At 36.3% G+C, this 23553-nt stretch overlaps 2 protein-coding genes and 1 long non-coding RNA gene across 4 annotated transcripts; 1 reads left to right on the forward strand and 2 right to left on the reverse strand.

Moving 5' to 3' along the window:
- The first annotated feature begins 8308 nt into the window (after positions 1-8308).
- On the forward strand, positions 8309-9346 carry LOC113322071 (chlorophyll a-b binding protein of LHCII type 1-like). The gene has a single exon (XM_026570085.1). The coding sequence runs from the start codon at positions 8394-8396 to the stop codon at positions 9213-9215; it is 822 nt and encodes a 273-aa protein (XP_026425870.1). The 5' UTR covers positions 8309-8393; the 3' UTR covers positions 9216-9346.
- Positions 9196-11802, reverse strand: LOC113322072 (putative RNA-binding protein RbpE). Its single transcript, XM_026570086.1, has 2 exons — positions 11634-11802; positions 9196-10888 (listed from the first exon to the last, which is right to left on the reverse strand). Exons 1-2 carry the CDS (start codon positions 11742-11744, stop codon positions 10535-10537), a joined length of 465 nt encoding a protein of 154 aa, XP_026425871.1. The 5' UTR covers positions 11745-11802; the 3' UTR covers positions 9196-10534.
- Positions 11803-13270: 1468 nt separating this feature from the next.
- On the reverse strand, positions 13271-14944 carry LOC113322073. Of its 2 annotated transcripts, XR_003346952.1 has the most exons (4): positions 14920-14944; positions 14076-14227; positions 13873-13974; positions 13271-13300 (listed from the first exon to the last, which is right to left on the reverse strand). It is a non-coding gene; the product is annotated as an uncharacterized LOC113322073 (long non-coding RNA). The 2 variants fall into 2 exon arrangements; XR_003346951.1 differs by lacking the exon at positions 14920-14944 and having other exon boundaries at positions 14076-14309.
- Between the last annotated feature and the right edge of the window lie 8609 nt (positions 14945-23553).

Below are 23553 nucleotides of genomic sequence, written 5' to 3' on the forward strand. Positions count from 1 at the left end.
TGGCGTGGATGGGAAGCCCTACCAAGGATCGTCTTATGCACTAGGAAGTCTAGTGAGTCGCCTGATGAAATGATGATGGGTACCCAAGTATACCACAATTTTTTCGTCTATGGACAGAGTCGAGACAGTATAACAACAAGGTATACATTTGATAATAGTTATGGTATAAAATCGATATACTATATATCACTATCAAGTGTTTTGGATTAGCGTACCAGTGTATTTACTTTTAGTTATAATAAAAACAATTATAATTGCAGAAAGTAAAAGTAAATCACACAACAAGATTTTGTTAACGAGGAAACCGCAAATGCAGAAAAACCCTGACATCTAGTCCAGTTTTGAATACTCTCGGAATTAAGCCGTTATACAAAGAACAAAGCCAACTTCTTGGTGGCCAAGTTTGTAACATATATAAATAAGTAATTAGGCCTTGTAGAATTTGTGTGAAGAAAATTGTGAGAGAATATAATTGTAGAGAGAAAAGAGAGTTCTTTCTTGTATAGCTTTTAGGGTAAAAGGCTAGGGTTTCGTTGTGAAAGCATATTGGTGAGGAACACGAGACAAGGTTATCGTCGTTTTTGCGGCGTAACCAAGGGTTTGTCGGGGTTCACACGACGTTGTAATCTTTTTTCTTCAAAGTGGATTTGAGTTGTTGCGGCTCAAAATGGATGTAGATAATATCTTGTGTCTTGTAAGTTGATTTATCTTTCTCGTCTTATTATTGTTTCTTGTGCTTGGTTTACTTATTATTCATCATAATATCTCAAGATCATGTTATTCCGCGGTTGCCAGTGATTAAAAAAAATCCCGACAAATCCCTTTATTGTTATAAAATCTCCTCTCGAGTCTGGTAATAGATTCCCAAAAAGAGACCCATAAAGTCATAATGCAAGGCTTAAGAGAAGAAGTAGAAGCGCTGAGAGTACTAGAAGATCATTTCATGGTAAACCAAGTGGATAAGATTGAAAGTGAAGTTTCTATTGAAGAATTAGAGTATCAGTCCAGTATCTCTCTCTATGGGATTTATCGTGGACGTAGGCACCACTCGCTGGACAATGTTAAATTTTTGTCTCCTTTATTTTTCTTCAATTCGTTTTCGAACCATAATTCGCATCATCGTCATCTAATCATTCGTATTTTGTACCTAAAAATAATTTTTGGTACAAAAGGTTGAATAGTTAGTTATGATGTTTTCAGGTTAGTCCCCATAATTACACCGCATTTAAAAGTTTTCACTTGCATAAAATTGATGGAAGGATTTTCAACTACGATTTTATAAATTTGTGTAACGATCGATCTTCAGTAGAATTAAAAGTGCACCACCATGTTAAGTTTTTGAAAATAAAAAATATGCTCCACTCAAGCTCGATTTGCCATTTTGTGTGACTTGGTTCTTCAAGATTTTCATGATGCTAAAACATTTGATCATTGAGGATGAAACTTACTAAATGAGTGATGTAAAATAAGAGTATATAGAAGGTGTTTTGAGAAGATTATACGAAGCTCCCTCATGATCATTTGAATTCTAGTGGATAAAACCATGCCTTCTATTTTACATCTCATTTAGAAAATTTTGCATGGGCAGCTGCACATGCATCAACAAGAAAGTGTTCCAAAAAGTGAAAACTACTACCACACTCATTTTCAGATTTTGATCACTGTCAAACCCACGCCCAGAAAACTTCAAGCGCGCACCCATTTTTGGGGAAGAAATTTTTCACAGACCCATATTTCATAAAATTATGATTTTCATTTTATTTCTTCTCCATTCGTAGTTTCTGGTTATTTCTTTCAAAAACTTAGTAGAGGAATTGAGAGCAGCTGATTTTTCCCGATTCAACGGGAGAACTTTGATTTCATGAACTGATTATCTCAAAGGTTTTTATGTCTCATAGTTTCCTTGTGAATTGACAATTTTTCTTCGTTTTTAGCTTTTTAGATCTGGGAACTTCTGTTCCAAATATCACACAAAATTCAACAGAAAGAACATGACATAAACCTAATAATTCTCCTTCACTTGTTTTCCACCTGAATTATGGGGCGAGATCGAAACGTGGATTCATCTTATGGAATAGCAGATGAAATCACCAGAAGATCAATTATTTACAACAACAACGCCTCTGCGGACTTCTTTCAACAGCAATAACCAATTAATTTGGGGGCCTTTTTATCGGCAACAACAACAGTGGATTTAGAAATTCATGAGAGACACAGTTGAGGATTCGAATTGGGTATAAGTTAGGGTTCTTAGAAGACCAGGTGTTGGTTAAATGTGTGGTGTATGAATCTCATGTTTGCAGATGAAGAAAAGCTATGCGGGGGAGCTCAGAATTCAGCAACGATACAACTCCTCACGCAAAGAAAATTGCTCAGGAAGTGCTTGAAATTTGTCTAAAAGGAGAATTACTATGGCTTGAGAATTACAGGTTCAATTAACAACTACTACAGTAGCAGTAATCAAGAATGTGTCCAACTTGCTGTTAAGTTCCAGCAGGTTCAACTCCCTAGCAATGGAGGTTATGTTCGTGCTAATAGTAATCAGCAACAGCATGGAATGATGAGTCCTTTCTCAGCAATGTTACCGCCTGCTTTCCCAAAAGGGACCAATCCTGAAATTGAGAAATGTTTTCAAATGGTTGATTAGGACAAAAGTGGATTCGTTGATGACAAGGAGTTGCAAAGAGCTCCATCTTCTTGTGATCAAAGCTTTAGTCTCCATACTATCCATCTTATTGTGCAGATCCGCACTAGTAATCCCAACACTCTTCAATATAAGTTTGTAATGATAGACTCTTCTTAAACTTTATTTCCCGGTTGCTTTCAACCTCTGTCTAACTCGTTATTGATAATATTTATTGATCATATAAACCTAAACCTTAATAAAGTTGAGTTTGAGGAGTTCGCGTTGTTGGTTGGGATTACAGATATATTGATGTTGGTCACAATGGTTGAATAATTTGTTATGCAGCTACGAAATTGTATGCATAACTTATTGTTCATTTACAAAATTTGTTTCATAACTTTTTATGCAATCCAGAAAACAATTGCATAACACTTTATGCAGTAACTTTTTTGTTACTATTGAAACCAGCAAAAACAAAGACTGCATAACTTGTCATGCACCTACAATAATATATGCATAACATGTTATGCAGTCGTGAAAATGGATGCATAACATGCTATGCGTCTGAAAATATGGCTACATAATGCATTATGCATCGAGAAAATAGATGCATAACCTGATATGCATCCGTAAATATGGATGCATACTGCATTTGCATCAAATTTTTTTATGTACGCACTAAAATCAACCAAAACAATGGTTACATAACTTATACAGATGCATAACTTTGTTATCCAAATGCATAATTTGTTATGAAGTGGAGAAAATGGTTGCATAATTCGTTATGCGTCTGCAGAATGGTTATGCATCTTTTTTGGTGGCTGCATAATGGTTATGTATCAAGTATTCGGAAATTTTGCCTAAAATGATGATCACCTCCGATTTTTTCGTGAAAAACAAAAATTTGATATTCTTGTTTGTACTTGTTGTGTAGCTCTCTTAAAAAGATTTCCAACGATATAGTTGCCAATTATACCCCTGATGCATAACCTGTCATGCGGATGCATAATCCGTCATGCATACATTTTTAATAATTTCATATAATTATGGATGTCACAGTACCTAAAATTAATTGTGGGTCTGACAATGAGAATATTATTTTTTTTGGACCTGCGCCTAATTTTCCCTTCCAAAAATAAAAGAAACATAGTGATTAGGTGTCTAAGCCCAAGTTCCTATCAAAAAGAAAAAAGGTGTCTAAGCCCAAGTACCACAAAGTTCGTTCATTGATGCCGATGCATATAAAGTTCTAACAGTTTTGGTTTTTTGAAGGTGATCGCGGTGATTTTGATTCCGAAGGTGATACCAGTAAGTTATGAGATGTTGGAGTAAATCGAAAACCATACAGCGAATTCGAGAAGACCAGAGATGGACTCATCGAACAGAATTACCAATACACATCCCGACCCCCTCATAGATTTTGGGCCCCGCTGTCCACTGGGATTAACTGGGGTCACCTTTATTGGTGGAGCGCCCCTACACATATGTGGGAAGCAGGATGTTTCACGGAATTTTGCACTCAACATGTTTATCGTTTCTGGTTTGAGAAATAACAAAGTTTTCGAAATCTAATAGGCAAACCAGATCAGGTGCCATAAAACTTGTAGAGCTTGTTTTACGGATAGGTTTTAACTTTTTCTTTTGATAATTTCGTGTTTTTTTTATCGAACTATTTTTTTTATATATTTACAATCGGCAGTGTTTTTCAACTCCCTATTATCCACCTCCCTACCGTTTTGAAAATAGAGTCTTATCAGGTATACAGGATAAGCATTAAATATTCTCATTGATATCCTTGCTTTTTGCTTTGAAACGGTAAGGTTAAATATTCTAAAAACTACCGTAATGAATGCTATATATCTTCCATAAATGCCCTTGTAGTTTAGAGATTAAATTTGGGCTGGTCTTTGTATCCTCGTGAAATCCTCTCATCGTCTTCATGGTTTTTCTTCACAGTGAAACCCGTCAGAAATAAGGGTGCAAGCGGTGCAGTTCGGCTCGGTTCTTGCCGAGGACGAGTACCTGTACCTCCCTAACCTCGGTTCCAAAATTTAGGACCGGTACATGTATCCTGTATCTCGGTTATGGTACTATTCGGTACACGTGTGGTACCAGGTACGGTTCCGGTACTAGTCTCGGTTCCAGACCAAAAAAGATCTTCTCTTAAGATTGTTGGGGATAAGGAGTATACTAAGCAAAAATCAAGCACACATATCATCATTCCCACGCCTTCGAATTTTAGAAATTCGTGATTTCCCTTGACTGGCAAGTAATTATCTCATTGCCCCATTCTCTACACGAATTAATACTGGATAATACTCGTGAAGAGTTACTGTTGAGATACTTGAAACAATTCCCTTCTTCTCTTTAAAACTACAAATTGCAGGATTTCCTAATTTCGTATCCTTTGTCCTTATTAATCTTACGCGTCTATCTGTTCTGAATAATGGCTTGTGGCATCTTACAAACCTTCGGGAATTGAAAATCTGGAATTGTGCAGTACCGGAATTCTCACATGATGATGATGCTGATTTTTAGAATCTCATATCGCTTCAGAGTCTAGAACTTGAAGGATTAAATAAGATGAGATATTTTCCTTCATTTCCCTTGCTTACATCTCTGAGAATACGTTTTTGTCCAGGATTCGCGACTTTGGAAGAGTGGATGCCTAACCTCACATCCATGCCTAACCTGGCAGGTTCTACTACCCCTAAATCCAATGGTTATAATTCTTCGGTACATTCGGTTCGGGACGGTATGGGACTAGGTACGGTTCCACCGATTTCGGGACGGTCCGTCGGTCCGGCTCGGTTCTTGTGCACCCTTAGTTAGAAGTGTTATCACATATCTTTGAAAAGTAACTATCTAAAATCGAACTCTACCTTACCATTTACCACTCAAGTAAATTGATAACAAAATAATTAATTATTCAAATCAATTAAGGAACCACATACCTAATATGAGAAAACCCAATACAAAATTACTTCTTCTGCACCATGTCATTTTCTTCTTTTGAATTTTCTGTTTATTACCAATATTTTCACGACGTACCCACACCAATCAGGAAGATGAAATCCCCTAACTATACAGAGCAAAAAAAAAATAATGGGAAAAACCACTATGTGCTGTCTTGGCATCATGTAGTTTTATTGTTATTTTTTGTTGTTTTTTTTTTGTAGAGATGATAGCAATAATTATATGTAGAAGAAAACAATCTGTGATTTAGTTACTGGTTTATCAGTTTCTTACAGGATCTAAAAATGGCAGAAGAGCGTTTCTGTTTAATTTTAGTGAGAGAATTTTCCAGGTGGGGCCAATGAATATGCACAAATATCTAAATTCCAAAGGGTAGTTCTGTACATGAAATTATATTAACTAGAGTAAGTATTTTCACGATCGAAATTGTATTCCACCCATACAAAAGTTGTAAAATCAATACAACTCCACGATGTGGGACTAAAAAGTTTCATTCACAAAATAAAATAATAAATTATAATTTTTTATTAAAACTTTAAAAAATTATTTTTTTATTAATCGTTTTCCAACAAGAAATAGTATAAAACAAATACCAAGTGGAGTATTTTCATAGCTTTTGTTTGATTTCCATAAGCTTGTGGGTGAAAGGTCGCCAACTATTCAACTGTTGAGCAGAGCCATGGGAACTTCATTAGCCAATTACAGTACGGATTCTCAGATGTCTAAAGATACGTATAACTTGAACCATAATAATATGAATTTAATCAGCCATCAACATTTTTGTTTGTCTCGTGCCTTCAGCTTTAACAGTGTATCATTGTTTTAAAGTTATTGGAACTGTGCTCTCAAGCTTGATTTGCCGTTCCGTGTGATTTGCTTCTTCGAGGTTTTCATGACAATAAAACATATAATTATCGAGGATGAGAAAACTTTCTTAATGAATGATGTAAGAGCATATAATTTGTATTTTGAGATTATTCTACATTACTCTCTCGGGATCATTTGTAATCTGGAAGCTATATATAGCTTGCATTACACCATCTTGCGCAAGGTTGCCTAAATTAAACACGAAAGTGTCCGTAGTTATCTTATCTTCATAAGTTTACCACATAAAAGTTTGGTTGTTGATGTCTATCAAACAAGAAAGCGTTTATTGATCGCAAATTCATGAGTTTCAAGGTAATTACAAATTTGAAGCTTATATAGTGTAAAATAGAGTTATGAGAGGGTGGAGTAAATTAAAAACCATGAGATAAGCACGCAGATCAGTGAGCATGATAAAAGTTTCTAAAATCTAATATTTAAAGGGTGTTTTTCAAAATGGTCACTGTCCCCTAATTTGTTTCAAAAAATCATCACACCTTTAATTAGTATTGATAAAAAAGTCTTTTTCCATCCGAATTAAATGTTTTGAAAAAACAGTATGTTTTGGTCCTAAATACCCTTCCTCTATTGTTGAGGTGAATGTAATGAAGATGAAGTGGTGGTGGTGGTGGCGGCTATACCCAAGAGAGGAAGTGGTGAATCCTTATAGGGAATGTGGTACGATGATCCTTAATGCGGGCTGAAGTTCTGGTGCCATGTAACGATCTTGAATGCGTTCGTCGGAAAACAACAGCATCAGCAGCAACAACAACAACAACAACGTCATCAGCAACCACCACCTTCAACTTACATGAACAACAGCAGGGATAAACAGGTAAATCCCCCACCGACTTAACTCTGATTTGTGGGACATGATGTTAATAACTATGAAACTAACGGTGCAGTGATCATTTTGAAAATTGATTGTAACAATGTGATGGCTTTGTGAACCGGATTATGAAACTGTGATTGTTTCTATAAATACCCATATTTAAATTATGTTATATACGGTAAAAGTTATGAGATGCAATCTTGATATTTGTTGAGGTTTTTTATCTGAAAACACCTTATTTCGAATCTGGAGTAATATCTATAATGCTTATAAAATAGTTAGATTTTTCACGAATAAGTATACGTCATAGGATTATTATAACGTGGATGAACGAGATGTTTTATATTCTGCAAACTTCAAATGAAAATTTCATTTTTCTATTTTATTTTACTACTCTCATCCTTTATCGTGTTATTCTACCAATTGACGGAAGTGATAGACTTACCGTGGGTCGGATCCCGCCGTGTGTCTGGCAAAAGAGAAAAGGGGGAATCACTTGTGACCCGACGGTTTAGCAAAGGTGGGTTAAGTGTGGGTCCCACCCCCTCTCTCATTCTCACTGATCGAGATGGCTCGCGGAATTCAACACGCCGAATATAAAGCATTTCGGACCCGGGAAACATAAGGAAAAGGAAATGTGAATGGAATTTTGCGACGCGCCAAAATTTAGAAACTAGGACACATGCATGGCCATGGCGAAAAGTTATATCACTAGTGAAGCTGTCCAAGCAAACGAGAAAGGTTATGAAATGCGAATTCACCGGCTCCTATCTTTTCTAGTGGTCCAGAACAGATTTAAGATCCCGTGAAGCAAATCTAGTATAAGAAATCTAAAACAAGTACCAAGTACGTGGAGTATTCCATGGCTGTTGTTTGATTTTCATAAGCTGGTGGGTGAAAGGGTGCCAACTGTGTAACTCTTGAGCAGAGCCATGGAACTTCATTAGCCAATTACAACGTGGATACAGATATCCAAAGATAAGCATTACTTCTATTTAATACAACCCAACATCAACAGTTTCAAAACACAAACTCATCTGATTATCATTTAACTCGCTTATTTCTCAATCTTATTATTTCTATCATATTCATTAAATGGCTGCTTCAACAATGGCACTCTCTTCTCCTGCTCTTGCTGGAAAAGCAGTAAAATTGACACCATCCATTCCAGAAGGTGAAGGAAGAATCACCATGCTCTTCCAGAAAAAGACAGTGGCGAAACCTGCTAAATCATCCAAACCTGCAGTTTCATCTACTAGCCCATGGTACGGTCCTGACAGAGTTAAGTACTTGGGACCATTCTCCGGTGAGTCTCCATCTTACCTTAATGGTGAATTCCCTGGTGATTATGGATGGGATACCGCTGGGTTATCTGCTGATCCCGAAACTTTCTCCAAGAACCGCGAGCTTGAAGTGATTCACTGCAGATGGGCAATGCTCGGAGCTCTAGGATGCATCTTTCCCGAACTACTCTCACGTAACGGTGTTAAATTCGGTGAAGCCGTATGGTTCAAAGCCGGAGCTCAAATCTTCAGTGAGGGTGGATTGGACTACCTTGGGAACTCAAGTCTGGTGCATGCTCAAAGCATTTTAGCTATTTGGGCTACACAAGTTATCTTGATGGGAGCAGTGGAAGGTTACCGTGTTGCTGGTGGACCACTCGGTGAGGTTGTTGACCCACTTTATCCCGGTGGCAGTTTTGACCCACTTGGACTTGCTGATGATCCAGAAGCTTTCGCCGAGTTGAAGGTGAAGGAGATAAAGAACGGAAGATTGGCAATGTTTTCCATGTTTGGATACTTCGTTCAAGCAATTGTGACCGGTAAAGGCCCTTTGGAAAACTTGGCTGATCATCTTGCTGATCCTGTTAGCAACAATGCTTGGGCTTTTGCCACAAATTTCGCCCCTGGAAAGTAAATGTAGAGGCTATGTAAAAATTAGCTAGATTTATCATTCAGTCGTCCCTTTTATCTGTTCTTAGACCAATTTGAAATGTAATTAGATCAAGTTGTGACACTTTTTAATTGAATTTCCACTCATTCTTTTCACTTCCAGTGTGCAGCATGGAATTATACAGTCAAGCTATGTTTGAATTCTAATGAACATGATATTAGCATCCTGAACATTCATCATTAAAACAAAAATCTTTGTCCAAATCTAACTTTTCTGAGTTATCTCATATAATTCCATTAAAATATTTGCACATTGAAAGGGTTTAACTGAAAGGACCAGCATGTTGATACAGTAATTAATGGGGAATTAACCCACTACTGTATAGCAGTACACTCAGCAGAAAACTTAGCATTTGCACACAAGGATGCAATCTAAGAGCCCTCGGGAAATAACTACGGGAAACACCTTTCAATTGTCTAGGTGAAAATTGTTCAAAGTGAAATGAGGAAAAGTTAAAGAAACAAATACGAAGGACTAACCGACATTGTACAGCTTCTTTTTTCTTCTTTTGCCTCTGCTGGGTTTTCACGCTAGCTTCGTACCAGTTCAACTTGTGCTTTACTTTGACTGCATGATTCTGCTTAACAACTGTGCCTTCAAAGTTTCCTCCGGTTTAGAAGCGACTTTAACATCATCTCGAGTTACCTTGAGAACCTTTCCATCATTGCGCAACATAGAACGAAGGGTTTTCGCAACAATAAGCTCAACCTTCAGTTCATTTAGTCTAGTCCTGAGCCAGCCAACATTGAACTCCATCGCCTCAGCTGTGGACACCTTTGATTCCCAATGATTCGGTAAAGACATGCTCAAGTTTGAAAATGACGTCTCCTTCATTTGGCTTATTATGGCTAAAAGATCAGTAACAAGGGAAAATAATGCCATCATTGAATTCTTTATGACCGTCTTTGTGGCTATATGCCCATGTTTTTCATATATTGCTTTGTAGAGGGCAACATATTTGTTAGGCACCGGGAATCCCATGACTTGCGTTGTCTTCTCCATCTGCAGAGACATGTCTTTGCTCTCGTTATCACTAAAGATGTCAACAATAGCAGGTTCCGCCTTCTTTATACTACCTGCATGAGGAGTTGCAGTGGATGTCTCTATCAAACATTTAGCTGCGAACCTTAACAAAGTTAGGTTCTCTGCAGAGGTAGGATCCACTTATTCATTATCAGTCCCTCTAAAGACCCTTCATCTGAGGTGCCACACCAGCTGTCTCTTTTAATTGTGCCTTTGTTCGTGTTGCTGCCTCTCCATATGTGGGATGCAACTCTTTGTCATCACAGTAACATTTTGTAGCATTTGATGAATAACATTCTCGGGCGAAATGGCCAGGTTCCCACAACTGTAGCAGTGTGAACTGTCTTCACAGCTCCCACCATCACCTCAACTGTCAAAACCAGGACGGTCTCCTGCAAAATGGCCTTCTCCACATATATAGCAACAAGATTTCCCTCTATAACCATAGCCGAATCACCTTTTCCCGTGTTGCGGTGCGCCCTTTTTATGTTGAGAACTCGACCATGAAGCTTTGTGCCGATTGTATGCATGAGTGCATCTTCTAGTGCACGTTCATCTTGGTAATACACAAATGCAAAACCACGAGGACGACCTGTGATTTTGTCCTCCACGATCTACACAACAATCACAAAGTATGAGGAAAAGATAGTATCTAGTTACAATCTGGATCAAGAGTGATAAAGATACCAAGATGATTATTTGAATTATTTATCCAGTTTACAGTGTCAAATTTTGGCTTCTCCCAAGTGAAAAGGATTGAACAGGACATAGATGTTAGGGTAACATGGACCATGAATAAAGTGAAAAAACCCCAATGGTTTGAAATGGCGAAGAAACAAACAAGTATGTAGTATACTGCGCTTGTTTCTTTCTCCCCATCCTCCTAAAGTCTAATTGTGCTTAATCACAAATTTTATTGATCAATAACCAAAGGAATACAAGCCAGTTACAACCAAAGATTAAGCAAAAAAGAAAACTAGGTAGTCAGGCAAAAATGTCCCCTGCCTTTATAACTAGTGCAAATGATAGTACAAATAGCATTTTGATATCATGAATCAAGCCATTTCAACATCCTTGTCTACAAAAAAGCGCATATAAACGCAGCTAGATGTTGTTATCTGGGACATTGGACACAAAATCTTGATTTAATTGACTGAAATGTGAATTCCCTTAGCTCAATAAGAGTATTATACATGCGAATAGAAGAGTAATGTGTGAGCTTATGAACCCATCTAATCAGAATTTTCGTTTAATAACTTCTAAATGTTGGTATCAATTTCAAAATACCACAGACACAGATAAAAAACCTACACCCAAAATGGAAGATAAATTGCCAAAATGAGGTTTAGGGCATCATACCTGGCTAGAAAACGATGACCCCCATCTCATAAATTTGTCGCTGAGATCATCGCGAGTAGTCTTTGGCGACAGATTTCCGATATAGAGACCGTACTTCTCATCAATTGCCATTAAGACCTAAACAAAGGAAAAGCTGAACCTTTTGAGAACCAGCAAAGAGGTTGATGAAATGATGAGGTGCACAAAATAGGTCAAGTTGGGCAAACAAGTCAACCTAGTAGTGAGGGGGTGGATCTTTGTTGTGTTGGATGGGTCTATCATTAATGATAGGGGAAATTAGGCTCAGGCCCAACCCATGGATAACCCATAATATGAGGCCCTTAATTAAAAAAAATTTAAATCTAGGCCCCGAGTTTTTAAAAGACCTTGATACCCTTATGCATATTGTCAAGCCCATAATTAAATAAAATTTAAATCTAGGCCCAAAATTATTAAATCTAGGCCCGAAATTATTAAAATACAGTGCGAAGGTGTAAACAGAAGTTACACATGCATATGGCATGTGTAACCAGAAGTTACACATCCTTATCATATGTGTAATGCAAAGTTACACTTGTATATATACGCAGAAAATAGACATCAAAAAGAAAACACAAAAAAAAAATACATGTATTACTTTAATATTCATTTACAACAATTTTTTAGCATGTGTAACTAGAATTTACACACATCTGTCTAGTGTAATTGAGAGTTACATATGTGTCTATCTAGTGTAATTGAGAGTTACACATGTATCTGACTTGTGTATTCAGCGTCAACTCCAGTTCCAGCGAGATCATTACCACGTTTAAGCAATTAGCTTTTATGAAGTTATCTGAAACCTGAAATATAACAACAAGCAATCAGTATTTATAAGATCAAAATGAACAGTACATACAACAATGTATATTCAGTTTCACAAGCATCTGACTAGAGTAACTAGTAGTTACACATGCATCTGAATTGTGTAACTGAGAGTTACACATGCATATAACATGTGTAACTAGGAGATACACATGCATATGGCTTGTGTAACTAGGAGTTACACCTGCATATGGAATATGCCATTTATCATGAACTTGCAAGCCTAAGTTACCTAAAGCAAAGTATGTGTAAGTAAAGGTTACACATCTAATTAGCATGTGTAACTAGAAATTACACATCTATTTAGTTTGTGTAACTAGAAGTTACACATCGAATTAGCATGTGTAACTGAAATTTACACATCTATTTAGCTTGTGTAACTAAAAATTACACATCCATACTAAAACACCACCACTAAGACAAGCAGAATGTAAAGTAGATCCAACTTACAATGTCTAACACAGCTCTAACATCCATACCAAACCTCTCAGCTTCATACAAAAACACCACCACTAACTGAAACTTAAAGAAAATTTAACTGAAACTTACCAATGGCAACTTTCGTCAATCCAGGAAGATCCATCAGGGTCAAATTCACAACTGCGAAGGTTCAAAAAACAACAGAAGAGATGAGCCAGATGACCAAAGAAGCAACATCTACAAACTCGTAATCATTTTAGGTATTCAAACTTAAGGCACCACTTTACACGAGATAATCTTACCATTCGGAGAGTAAATACTAAGATGAATAGAAAAACTAGAAATTCCATTGCCACGTCCTGTCTCTCGATCAATCTCATCTCCAATCTCCTTCCTCACAACAGCTGACACACATATGATACAAAACAAATTAATAAAAAATCGAACAGTGAAACAAATATCATAACTACCTAACCAACATTTGTGTTTGGAGATCTAGTGAATTTACCAAAATCAATGAATCTCTTTCTAGGAAGATGCATAAATTTAATCAGCAGTTACACATCCATAAAAAAAGCTTGTGTACCCATGTAATCTTTCCTTGCAAGGTTTTTTCGTTTTAGCATGTGTAATTACGAGTTACACATGCATATGAAAAGTGTAATTAGAAGTTACACATGCATCTGATTTGTGTAATTATGAGTTACACGTGCATCTGACCAGTGTAACTAGGAATTACACATGTATGTGACTGGTGTACTAATTAAGGGATACACACCAAAAATATGGCTAAAGTACTCGGCAATTACACATGCATCATACCTTAAATCTAGTTTCACTTTGGCTAGTGTACCTTAAATTTATACACATCAAAATATCCAATCATGATTAGTTAGGTATTCCTCTAACCAATTAATTTTTAAGATGCCTGCATATGATGTTTAAGCAGAGAGATGGACATATAATTGTATCATACCTGCCTTCACCTTTTCACAAAAGAAGAATTTTCATATCCTCATCTTGCACAATTAGCTTTCTTTTGTTATCAAACTCCAATATATTCAGGATTTTGTATTCCCTGCAATTGACATTTGATAACAAATACAATAAATCAATACAACAGACACACATGAACCAATGCCAAAAAAAATTTGGAAATGAACATTGTTTACTATTTACCTTTCTCCAAGGTTTCCTGAGGGATATCTTTCTCTGATATCAACAGTTGATTGGGTTCTTTTACAGTGTCATCCAACTTAATGTGTAACTATGAGTTACCGAGGCAACTGAATAGTGTAACTTGGGGCTATACATGCATCTGAGTTGTGTAACTACGAGTTACACATGCATATAATTAGTAAATTATAATGAATGAAACTCATCATTCAAGTTTCAAACCAAACAAACACCGCAGATTATATTGCATCTGACTAGTGTAACGATGGATTATACATGTATATGACTGGTGTACTAATTATGGGATACACACCAAAATATAACAACTATACATCCAATTATAATGTGTAACTAGCAGCTACACATCCAATTATCCTACAATTCATATGTAAAAAATAGAAACGTAAACGTAAACAACTAAAATGCTAAGGAAATGATGATCTAGCAATCCACATACCACTCTCATTAGCTCTAACAATCCAACACATAACACCACCAACAAAATCTTATAACAACAGATTCCTGAAACCCAACTGAGTTGATTTAATTCAGTGAAATCGCTAACAACTTAACTACATATCACTTCTTAATCAACTTAAAATCCAAAATATTATTTCTGTCAATCATACCACTAACAGTGCAACTACTTATGCATGCTTAATCAACTCCATAACTACAAAAATATAAACTAATTCATTCTCACAACAGCAAAGTTCAAGAAATACTACAGAAGCTAATTCACATCAGACACACTAGCCAAAAAGTAAAGTTCACGTACTACACCATCCACTAAAAATTGACCATCATCCACTAAAAATGTGAGTGGAAGAGAAATGAAAAAACAAACCTATTGTTATCATCTTTCATACAGTCCAGTCAATGATGAGTTTGTTTTGTCCCATCTTTTTAACGAGCTTCTTCTTGATCACAGTGAATGGTGAGAAGGCTGCATAACGTCAAGCTAAAATAAAAACAAATTAGTATTCTTAACTTGCGCATAACTTAAACAAATTTCATTTGAACATATAGAGGGTTAAATTAGATAGAAAATCAAAAGTTGACCAAAATTAAATCGATTGAAGGGGTAATAAAAAATAAAGTATCCTGAGTTCAAATATGAACTTATCTTTTCAATAATAATTACAGATTCAGAGATAAGTTAAATCTCACTCAAGAACCCTAGAAAGAAATTAATTGAAATTTTCTCGAAATTTCCATCTCAAAAGAGAGATTAAGATGATACACAAATAGATCTAAGCTCCGACTATGATTTGAATAATCGATATAATATAGATCTGAAAAATCTTCAATATATTATTGCGAATTCAAGATCTGATGGAAGAACAACCGGAATTAAAATGAAAGCCTAAATCGAATGAAACAAAAATGTAATAAAAACCATATAACTACCTCAATTTCAAGTTTATCGCCCTTTTTACTTTCTTTTACGGTCTTTATCAAATCTCTTTCTTCAATTTATGTGGTTTATGAACTGAAATCATTTGTAAACCCCAAATCTTAGTGTGTTATCAGATCTTGGAGACCGATAAATGAAGATGACTTATTTGCTTCTTCATTTCTGCTATTTTGGAGGAGTTGTTTCTTCATTGGAGAGCTCGATCGAGAGGGTTAGGGAGAATGAAAGAGAGAGAGAGAGAAGTTTTTCTCCGGAGAGAGGGAAAGAGAAATAAAAATTGAAAATGAAAATATCTCCAGTGACTTTTGCTTATAAATGGGTACTTTAGGTAATATAAAAATTCCAGATCTAAAATTTTTATTGGTAAGCCCGATAATTAAAAGTTATGGGCCTAGAAATATCAAAAAGTGAAAGTATGGAGTTGATAGTGAAAGATCCATTTTGTGGGGCTTCTATATGTTGAACCCATATAATAAGGGGGTCCTAGTATTTTTCACTTAATGATAATCCTGACAGCTGGGATTTGGTACCCGCCCTAACAATCCGCCTATAGCCATCATGGAAAATACCAGAGAAATGAATCGAGGAGCTGCATAAGCATTTTTATTTGCTTTGTCCCATGTTTTAGGTGATCAGGTCACTTAACTGGATAATATTGGTCGTACCTGTTAAAGGATTCGAAAGAGGAGGTCTTTTGGTTGGTATCCGAAAATCTGACCAAATGTTTATTTTATCACCTTTTCTCACTAACAAAAAGTTGTGGTTTTGAATTTCTCCAATTCTTAATTTAATACCATTTCATATCCAATATCAGTTTGCTTTGGCTTCATATCTAAGTGCACTACATCTATGTTAGGGAAATACTTGGATTTTCTTTCAATCTCCAACCCACATTCTAGCAATCATAAATGTATTTAAATGGATAATATTTTGGAAACCTAAACCTCCATCCGAAATTGAGTTGTTAAAAGAGTCTCAACCTTTGATATAGAAACCTTTAGAAAAGTTTATATCTTTTCCCCACCATAACTTTTTCAGGATTTTATTGAGGTCCTTGCAGGTTTTTTAGGTAACTTAAGACGGTTCATTTAAATTTTTTAATAATAAAAAACTCGAGAAAGTAAAAAAAAAATATAAAAAAAAAGTTGATTAGAATATAAATAGATCAATGGCTCAATTGGAGAATATGAATTTTATTCTCAATCAAGATAGTGTAATTAGGGGTGTTTAAATGATGTAGAGTTGTCTCATTACTCCTGTACCTTAAGATTGTGACACGTCTCTTATTACTTTTAAAATTGTTAAACTTTATTTTCTATTTATTTTGTAATTTCTTTAAAATTTTATTTTTGGTTTATTTTTTTAAAAAATTTAAAACTTTTTGGTTTTTTTTTAATAACATTATTAGTAAATGTTGTTATGGCATGTTATTTAACCATGATGGTTTTTGTAAGAACGCGCAATTTGGGCATATGGAAACTAATTGGGGGATATGAATTACTTCCCCCACCAAAGGTGTTTGCTAAGGGATGTTTTTTGAGGCGAAAATACTAAAACACCCTTTGATTAATTAAAAAACATTATGAAAAGACTGTTATACTCTCCCACAAAATAAAAAACTTAAAATCAAAACCAAACACAAAATCAGTTATCCCCCATTTGTGTGTCGGCATAGTCGTAGGTTAGGGTTAGGTTTTTAAAAAAAAATCTTCATCTTCTTCATCGACGATTAATCGTTAATTCAAAAATTTCTTTGTCGATTAACCTACCAAAATCATAACCATGCCTCCATTAAAGAAACCAAATGCCCAATCGAAGTCAAAATCGATTTCTCAACAAAAAAAAGCAAAAAAGGCTTGCTTTGATTGCTCAAGAGCAAGAACACGAAGAACAAGAGTTATCGGACGATCAACTACTCAGAAATATGGCTTTTGTGAGAAGGTAAGTCATTTAAAACTGTTTAATTAGTGTTTCAATCGATTTGTAGCTATGAGTTTATGTCAAAATCGCGAAACCCTAAGTGAAACAGTTGAGTTTCAGTAGTTCCGACACTCAATTTCGTATGAATACCACACCGAAAATCAGTACCGGCATTCAATTTAGGATGAAGACCACACCGTTAGTCAGTTTCGGCATCTAATTTATCTTGAAGACCGTACCGGAACTTAGTTTCAGCATTGTATTTAGGATGAACACCACTTCTTAACCTAGTATCGGCATTGATTTGAACTTTTACGAGTACGCCGGTAGTAAGCTTCTAATAAACAGAAAACCCCAGGATTTTGTTATTTGTACCGTCGTAAATTTTAGGTTAGATTCCATGCTGGTACTTGAGTTTTGGTATCCAGAAACTTTAGAAATACTACCGTCATCCTCAACAATTTTTTCTCAATGCCGGTACTGTGTGCCGGCTTGTTTTTATTTTACGTAGCTGCCAGTACTGGTTTTTTCTTATCCAGGAATTTCCTATAGTGTACCGGCATCCTCGAAATTTATTTGTCAATGCCAGTAGTTACTCCCGGCATGTAATCATTTGAATTTACCATGCCAGTATTAGCTCCCGGCATGTTCGATACTTTTTTTCAGTATGCCGGTAGTGATGATTCTATGCCGTAATGTGGTGTATCTATGCCGGTATTAGAAATGAAAGTTAGTTGTCTTATATTTATTTCGTGCTTCTTTTGAAATAGATCTAAAGCAAAGGAAACTAAAGCAAAGGAGGCTAACAAAGGAAAAGCTAAAAATGCTGTCATTAAGAAAATAAGGAAGGACGGTCTTGGTACTCCTCAGTCTTTGCCTCCTAGAGGAAAAGACCAAGGTCGCGAAATCCGATTGGAGGCTGATACAAGAAGTGAATTTTGGGAGAGTGTTCGTGACCATAGTAAACTCGTAATCCGTGAATCTACCGGAGCAGTTGAGGAGGAAGATGAGAAAGATGAAGAGGAAAGTGAGGAGGAAGATAATAAGATTGATCCAAGTGAATTAGCAAACCAAAGCCAAGGAGTAGTGGAACAAGGCGGACCAAGTGAACAACTGACACAAGGAAAGGGCAAAGGAAAAGGCAAAGTAAAAGTTAAAGGTTCGCACCTTCCTCATATTGATGACATGATACCTGACCTTGATGGTGGTAGAATTTGGGGCGCAGCTTCTCATGATCCGGGGTATCTACTTGGCTACAAGGACTCGTGGGGTCGTACTGTATATCAAACCTATGTAAGAATTTATATCTCGTGCATATTTATTGTTTTGTATTTATGCAAAATCTCTTAATCGTATTATCTCCTAATTGTAGGATCATAAGAAGGTTGTGCGTGTTTGCCGAAACCAAGTCGCGTCTCATTGGGATTTTTCTAAGGAATGTGAAGAGGTTCAAACATTAGTAAAGGATTCTAGTCTATATCCTTTGGTTGAAAATTATGTGTTGTATTATGAAACTAGCGGCGTCGGTTTGGCAAGTTGATGAAGATGTTAGGTTGCAAGTACGAGGAAGGAGAGGTGCTATCCCTTGAAGAAATAAGGAAGTCGTGGAAAAGCTTGATAAAATTGAAGACCCAAGTGAAAGAGTTTTGTTTAGGGAAACAAGGAAGGCACTCATTGCCAAGAAGCAAAAGACCAAGTGATGAACTCTTTAGTTGTGTTTCGTTATTTGGATGGTGGTTGTTATGTTTTGAACAATTTCTAATTTGTTTTTGGTTGAACCCTTTATTTGTTTGGTTTACTTTTGTTTTATGATACTTTGATGAACAACGTTTAAGCACGATTCAGTTGTTTGGTTTATGTGGAACATGTTTAGATTTCTAGTAAAATGTTGTCTATGTAAGTTTTCTTTACACAAGAAGCGCCGGCATTCAAATATTTAAGTTCCACAGCACCGGCATTGGTTCGGCATTAAAATCTATTTAAATTTTATGCTGCCATTCGTACCGGCATGGACGATTTTTCTCCAAAACCATGCCGGGCACAATGGATGAAAATGATCAAGTTTCTGTGTAGATTATGGGTAGTTACGACATTGAAATGTTTAAGTTCCACATCACCGGTATTGGTTCCGTCATTAAAACCTATTCTATTTCTATGCCGACATTTATACCGGCATGGAAAATTTTGTCTAAATCCATGTCGGGCACAGTGGATTAAAATGACCAAGTTTCTGTGTAGATTATGGGTAGTGCCGACATTAAAGAAATTACTAAATCTACGCCGAAATTCTGATTTTGTTACTCTTCCATAGTTTTGCATAATTCCGGCATTGGATGTTGATAACTATACTATGCCGGTATTGTTTATAAATAGGTTAGAATGCTCTATTTATTTAATTCCTAGATAATCTATTAAATTAGATTTCAAACTTTAAAGAAAAACATGGTAATGGAGCACTTTTGGTTTAAGATGATCACCTATTTATTAAGCCATCCCTTTTCAACAATTGCAGAACCTTTGAGCCTTTTGCGAATCTCTTCGAAGACATCGTCCGGAAGGGGGGTGTCAAGGACCATCTTCATTGGTTTTTCTTCTCTTTCAACATATTCCTTTCCCTTCATATAACACCCATCACACCCATCGATAGGCTTGCATTGGCCCTTGAGGTTTTCTCTTGATTATGCTAGTTCAACAGCCTTGTCAAACCATTGAAACTAATCGCACTTTGGGTGATTCAAACACCTTAGAAACATTCTTCCATTTTCAGCATCATTAGTTTTTGGAACGATATTTCATTTGCGTAGGTGTGGGCTTATGAACACTTCCCAACATTGTTCAAGGAGTACAAATATTTGGAGTCGTCAACGTATGGTTTGGAACCACATCGTCCTGTAGCTAAGAAATACTTTTTCGACAATAAACCGAAGCCTAATAACAGAGCTCGGTTACTCTCCATGAGAGAGGCTTTGGACTCTATCGCTGTCGAAGATGTTGTGTTTGACCCATATAGGAACGAAAGAGGAGTTCACTTTGCACGGCATGACAATATAGAATTTTACAACGGAACATTGTTTCATACAAAAGGATTTGTTATGCATAACCCTCACCGTTTGACGCGCCAACTTGGGTACAAACAGAAAAAACTTACGGGTAAATCTGATGCCAAATTCTCTCATGACTTTCCTCAATGCCTATCATATGAACAGCATACGCTGGTAGTTTAGAAACCAACTCCTCTACCTGTACACTGGAATGAAAGAGAAGAACAACAACTAGTACTGGATATGGTTAATTGGTTGGGAATTGACAGAAAACGGTTATGAGTCCGAACCAAGATTCCTCAGAAGTCATTCGAGGTACTCCCATCTTTATATTGTACGCCCGTCCATCGAAACAGTGCCTCCACAAGCAGAACGTCCCTCCACAACTCCTGAAAACCTTATTGTACCCGTACTTCAAAAGACCCTCACGTTGTTGGTACGTAATTCTGGTTCACTTCATATTATTTAAATGTATATCTATAAACTTATAAAAGTTAACATACTAATGGAAAAATATGACAACAGTGTTCGCGGCTATGCAAATTGGGAAACTGGTTTAAATGCAAGAACAAGAAAGGAGAGGTGCTGACCCCAGCAGAAATGAAAACAGTCGAGGAAAAGATAAGCAAAATTAAAGATCCAGATGCAAATGACTTGTGGAATGAAACGAAGAAGAGGGTTCACAAGAAGCCAAGGGCTGAGTGATCTAAGATGTTTGTTAATGTTTCTTTTATAGTATTAGTTATGTCTTTGAACAATCTATTGTCGGTTTATGTTTGTTTGTGTGTCTTTCTAAACTTTGAACATCTTTGTTTCATTTGTTTTCGGTTTGGAACATCTTAACTTTACACATGGTTTGTTAAACAATCTGGTCCTTGATTATGTTATTCTGTGTGTCTTGCTAAACTCTGGAGATGTTAATTACATTTGTTTTTGGCTTAGAACATATTATATTGGTTAATCTATGTCAAACATTGAAATTTTTATGTTTTCTTTTTCAGAACCGGTACGGTCGAAATTATAACAACAATGCCTGTATACTGAATTCTTTTCCGGACCAAATGAATTTAGAATTCTGGCATGGATACGCTTTTCTAGACAATGCCAGTACTCTTCTATTTCCTGAGACATAAGTGATTTGTGTATAATTCCATCATTATTATGAAGATAACTTTAACGCCGACACTAAAAATGATATATCTATGTAGTTATGGTGCCTTTCCGGCATAAAAGAAAAAAGACTTTCTAAGCCAGGATCAATTTCCGGCATTGGAAAGTTTGAACTAAATCATGCTGGCACGTCCATAGCATATGGTTTAATGATTACAATTCCAAAAAAAAACAAAAGGTTGTGTAGCAGTGAACCACACCTTTTCAAATTACTTTTCATCACTCAAAAAATTATGAATAGGAATTTCTCCCTTCTGTGGGTTAACTGATAGCTTCAACGCATCCCACAATTGGTGGTTCTCCTCATACAATTTCACCTCCGATTTTTTCGTGAAAAATAAAAATTTGATATTCTTGTTTGTACTCGTTGTGTAGTTCTCTTAAATAGATTTCCAATGATATAGTTACCAATTATACCCCTGATGCATAACCTGTCATGCGGATGCATAATTCGTCATGCATACATTTTTAATAATTTCATATAATTATGGGTGTCACAGTACCTAAAATTAATTGTGGATCTGACAATGAGAATATTATTATTTTTGGGTCTGCGCCTAATTTTCCCTTCCAAAAATAAACGAAACATAGTGATTAGGTGTCTAAGCCCAAGTTCCTATCAAAAAGAAAAAAGGTGTCTAAGCCCAAGTACCACAAAGTTCGTTCATTGATGCCGATGCATATAAAGTTCTAACAGTTTTGGTTTTTTTGAAGGTGATCGCGGTGATTCTGATTTCGAAGGTGATACCAGTAAGTTATGGGATGTTGGAGTAAATCGAAAACCATACAACGAATTCGAGAAGACCGGTGATGGACTCATCGAGCAGAATTTACCAATACACATCCCGACCCCCTCATAGATTTTGGGCCCCGCTGTCCACTGGGATTATCTGGTGTCACCTTTATTGGTGGAGAGCCCCTACACATATGTGGGAAGCAGGATGTTTCACGGAATTTTGCACTCAACATGTTTATCGTTTCTGGTTCGAGAAATAACAAAGTTTTCGAAATCTAATAGGCAAACCAGATCAGGTGCCATAAAACTTGTAGAGCTTGTTTTACGGATAGGTTTTAACTTTTTCTTTTGATAATTTCGTGTTTGTTTTTTATCGAACTATTTTTTTATATATTTACAATCGACAGTGTTTTTCAACTCCCTGTTATCCACCTCCCTACCGTTTTGAAAATAGGGTCTTATCAGGTATACAGGATAAGCATTAAATATTTTCATTGATATTCTTGCTTTTTGCTTTGAAACGGTAAGGTTAAATATTCTAAAAACTACCGTTATAAATGCTATATATCTTCCATAAATGCCCTTGTAGTTTAGAGATTAAATTTGGGCTGGTCTTTGTATCCTCGTGAAATCCGCTCATCGTCCTCGTGAAATACTCATGAAGAGTTACTGTTGAGATACTTGAAACAATTCCCTTCTTCTCTTTCAAAGCTACGAATTGCAGGATTTCCTAATTTTGTATCCTTTGGCCTTATAAATCTTACGCGTCCATCTGTTCTGAATAATGGCTTGTGGCATCTTACAAATCTTCGGGAATTGAAAATCTGGAATTGTGCAGTACCGGAATTCTCACATGATGATGATGCTGATTTTTAGAATCTCATATCGCTTCAGAGTCTAGAACTTGAAGGATTAAATAAGATGAGATATTTTCCTTCATTTCCCGTGCTTACATCTCTGAGAATACGTTTTTGTCCAGGATTCGCGACTTTGGAAGAGTGGATGCCTAACCTCACATCAATGCCTAACCTGGAAGGTTCTACTACCCCTAAATCCAATGGTTATAATTCTTCGGTACATTCGGTTCGGGACGGTACGGGACTAGGTACGGTTTCACCGGTTTCGGGATGATCCGTCAGTCCGGCTCGGTTCCTGTGCACCCTTAGTTAGAAGTGTTATCATATATATTTGAAAACT

This window comes from Papaver somniferum, chromosome 11 (assembly GCF_003573695.1).
Source record: "Papaver somniferum cultivar HN1 chromosome 11, ASM357369v1, whole genome shotgun sequence".
Taxonomy (NCBI): Eukaryota; Viridiplantae; Streptophyta; class Magnoliopsida; order Ranunculales; family Papaveraceae; genus Papaver; species Papaver somniferum.

What these genes read in the sequence shown, in the direction of transcription:
- LOC113322071 (XM_026570085.1), top strand. Translation starts at nt 8,394, where the DNA reads ATGGCTGCTTCAACAATGGCACTCTCTTCTCCTGCTCTTGCTGGAAAA.
- LOC113322072 (XM_026570086.1), bottom strand. Translation starts at nt 11,744, where the DNA reads ATGGCAATTGATGAGAAGTACGGTCTCTATATCGGAAATCTGTCGCCA. An exon ending in GGTCATCGTTTTCTAGCCAG is followed by an intron (nt 10,889 to 11,633) that starts GTATGATGCCCT and finishes ATTGTTGTGTAG; the next exon opens with ATCGTGGAGGACAAAATCAC.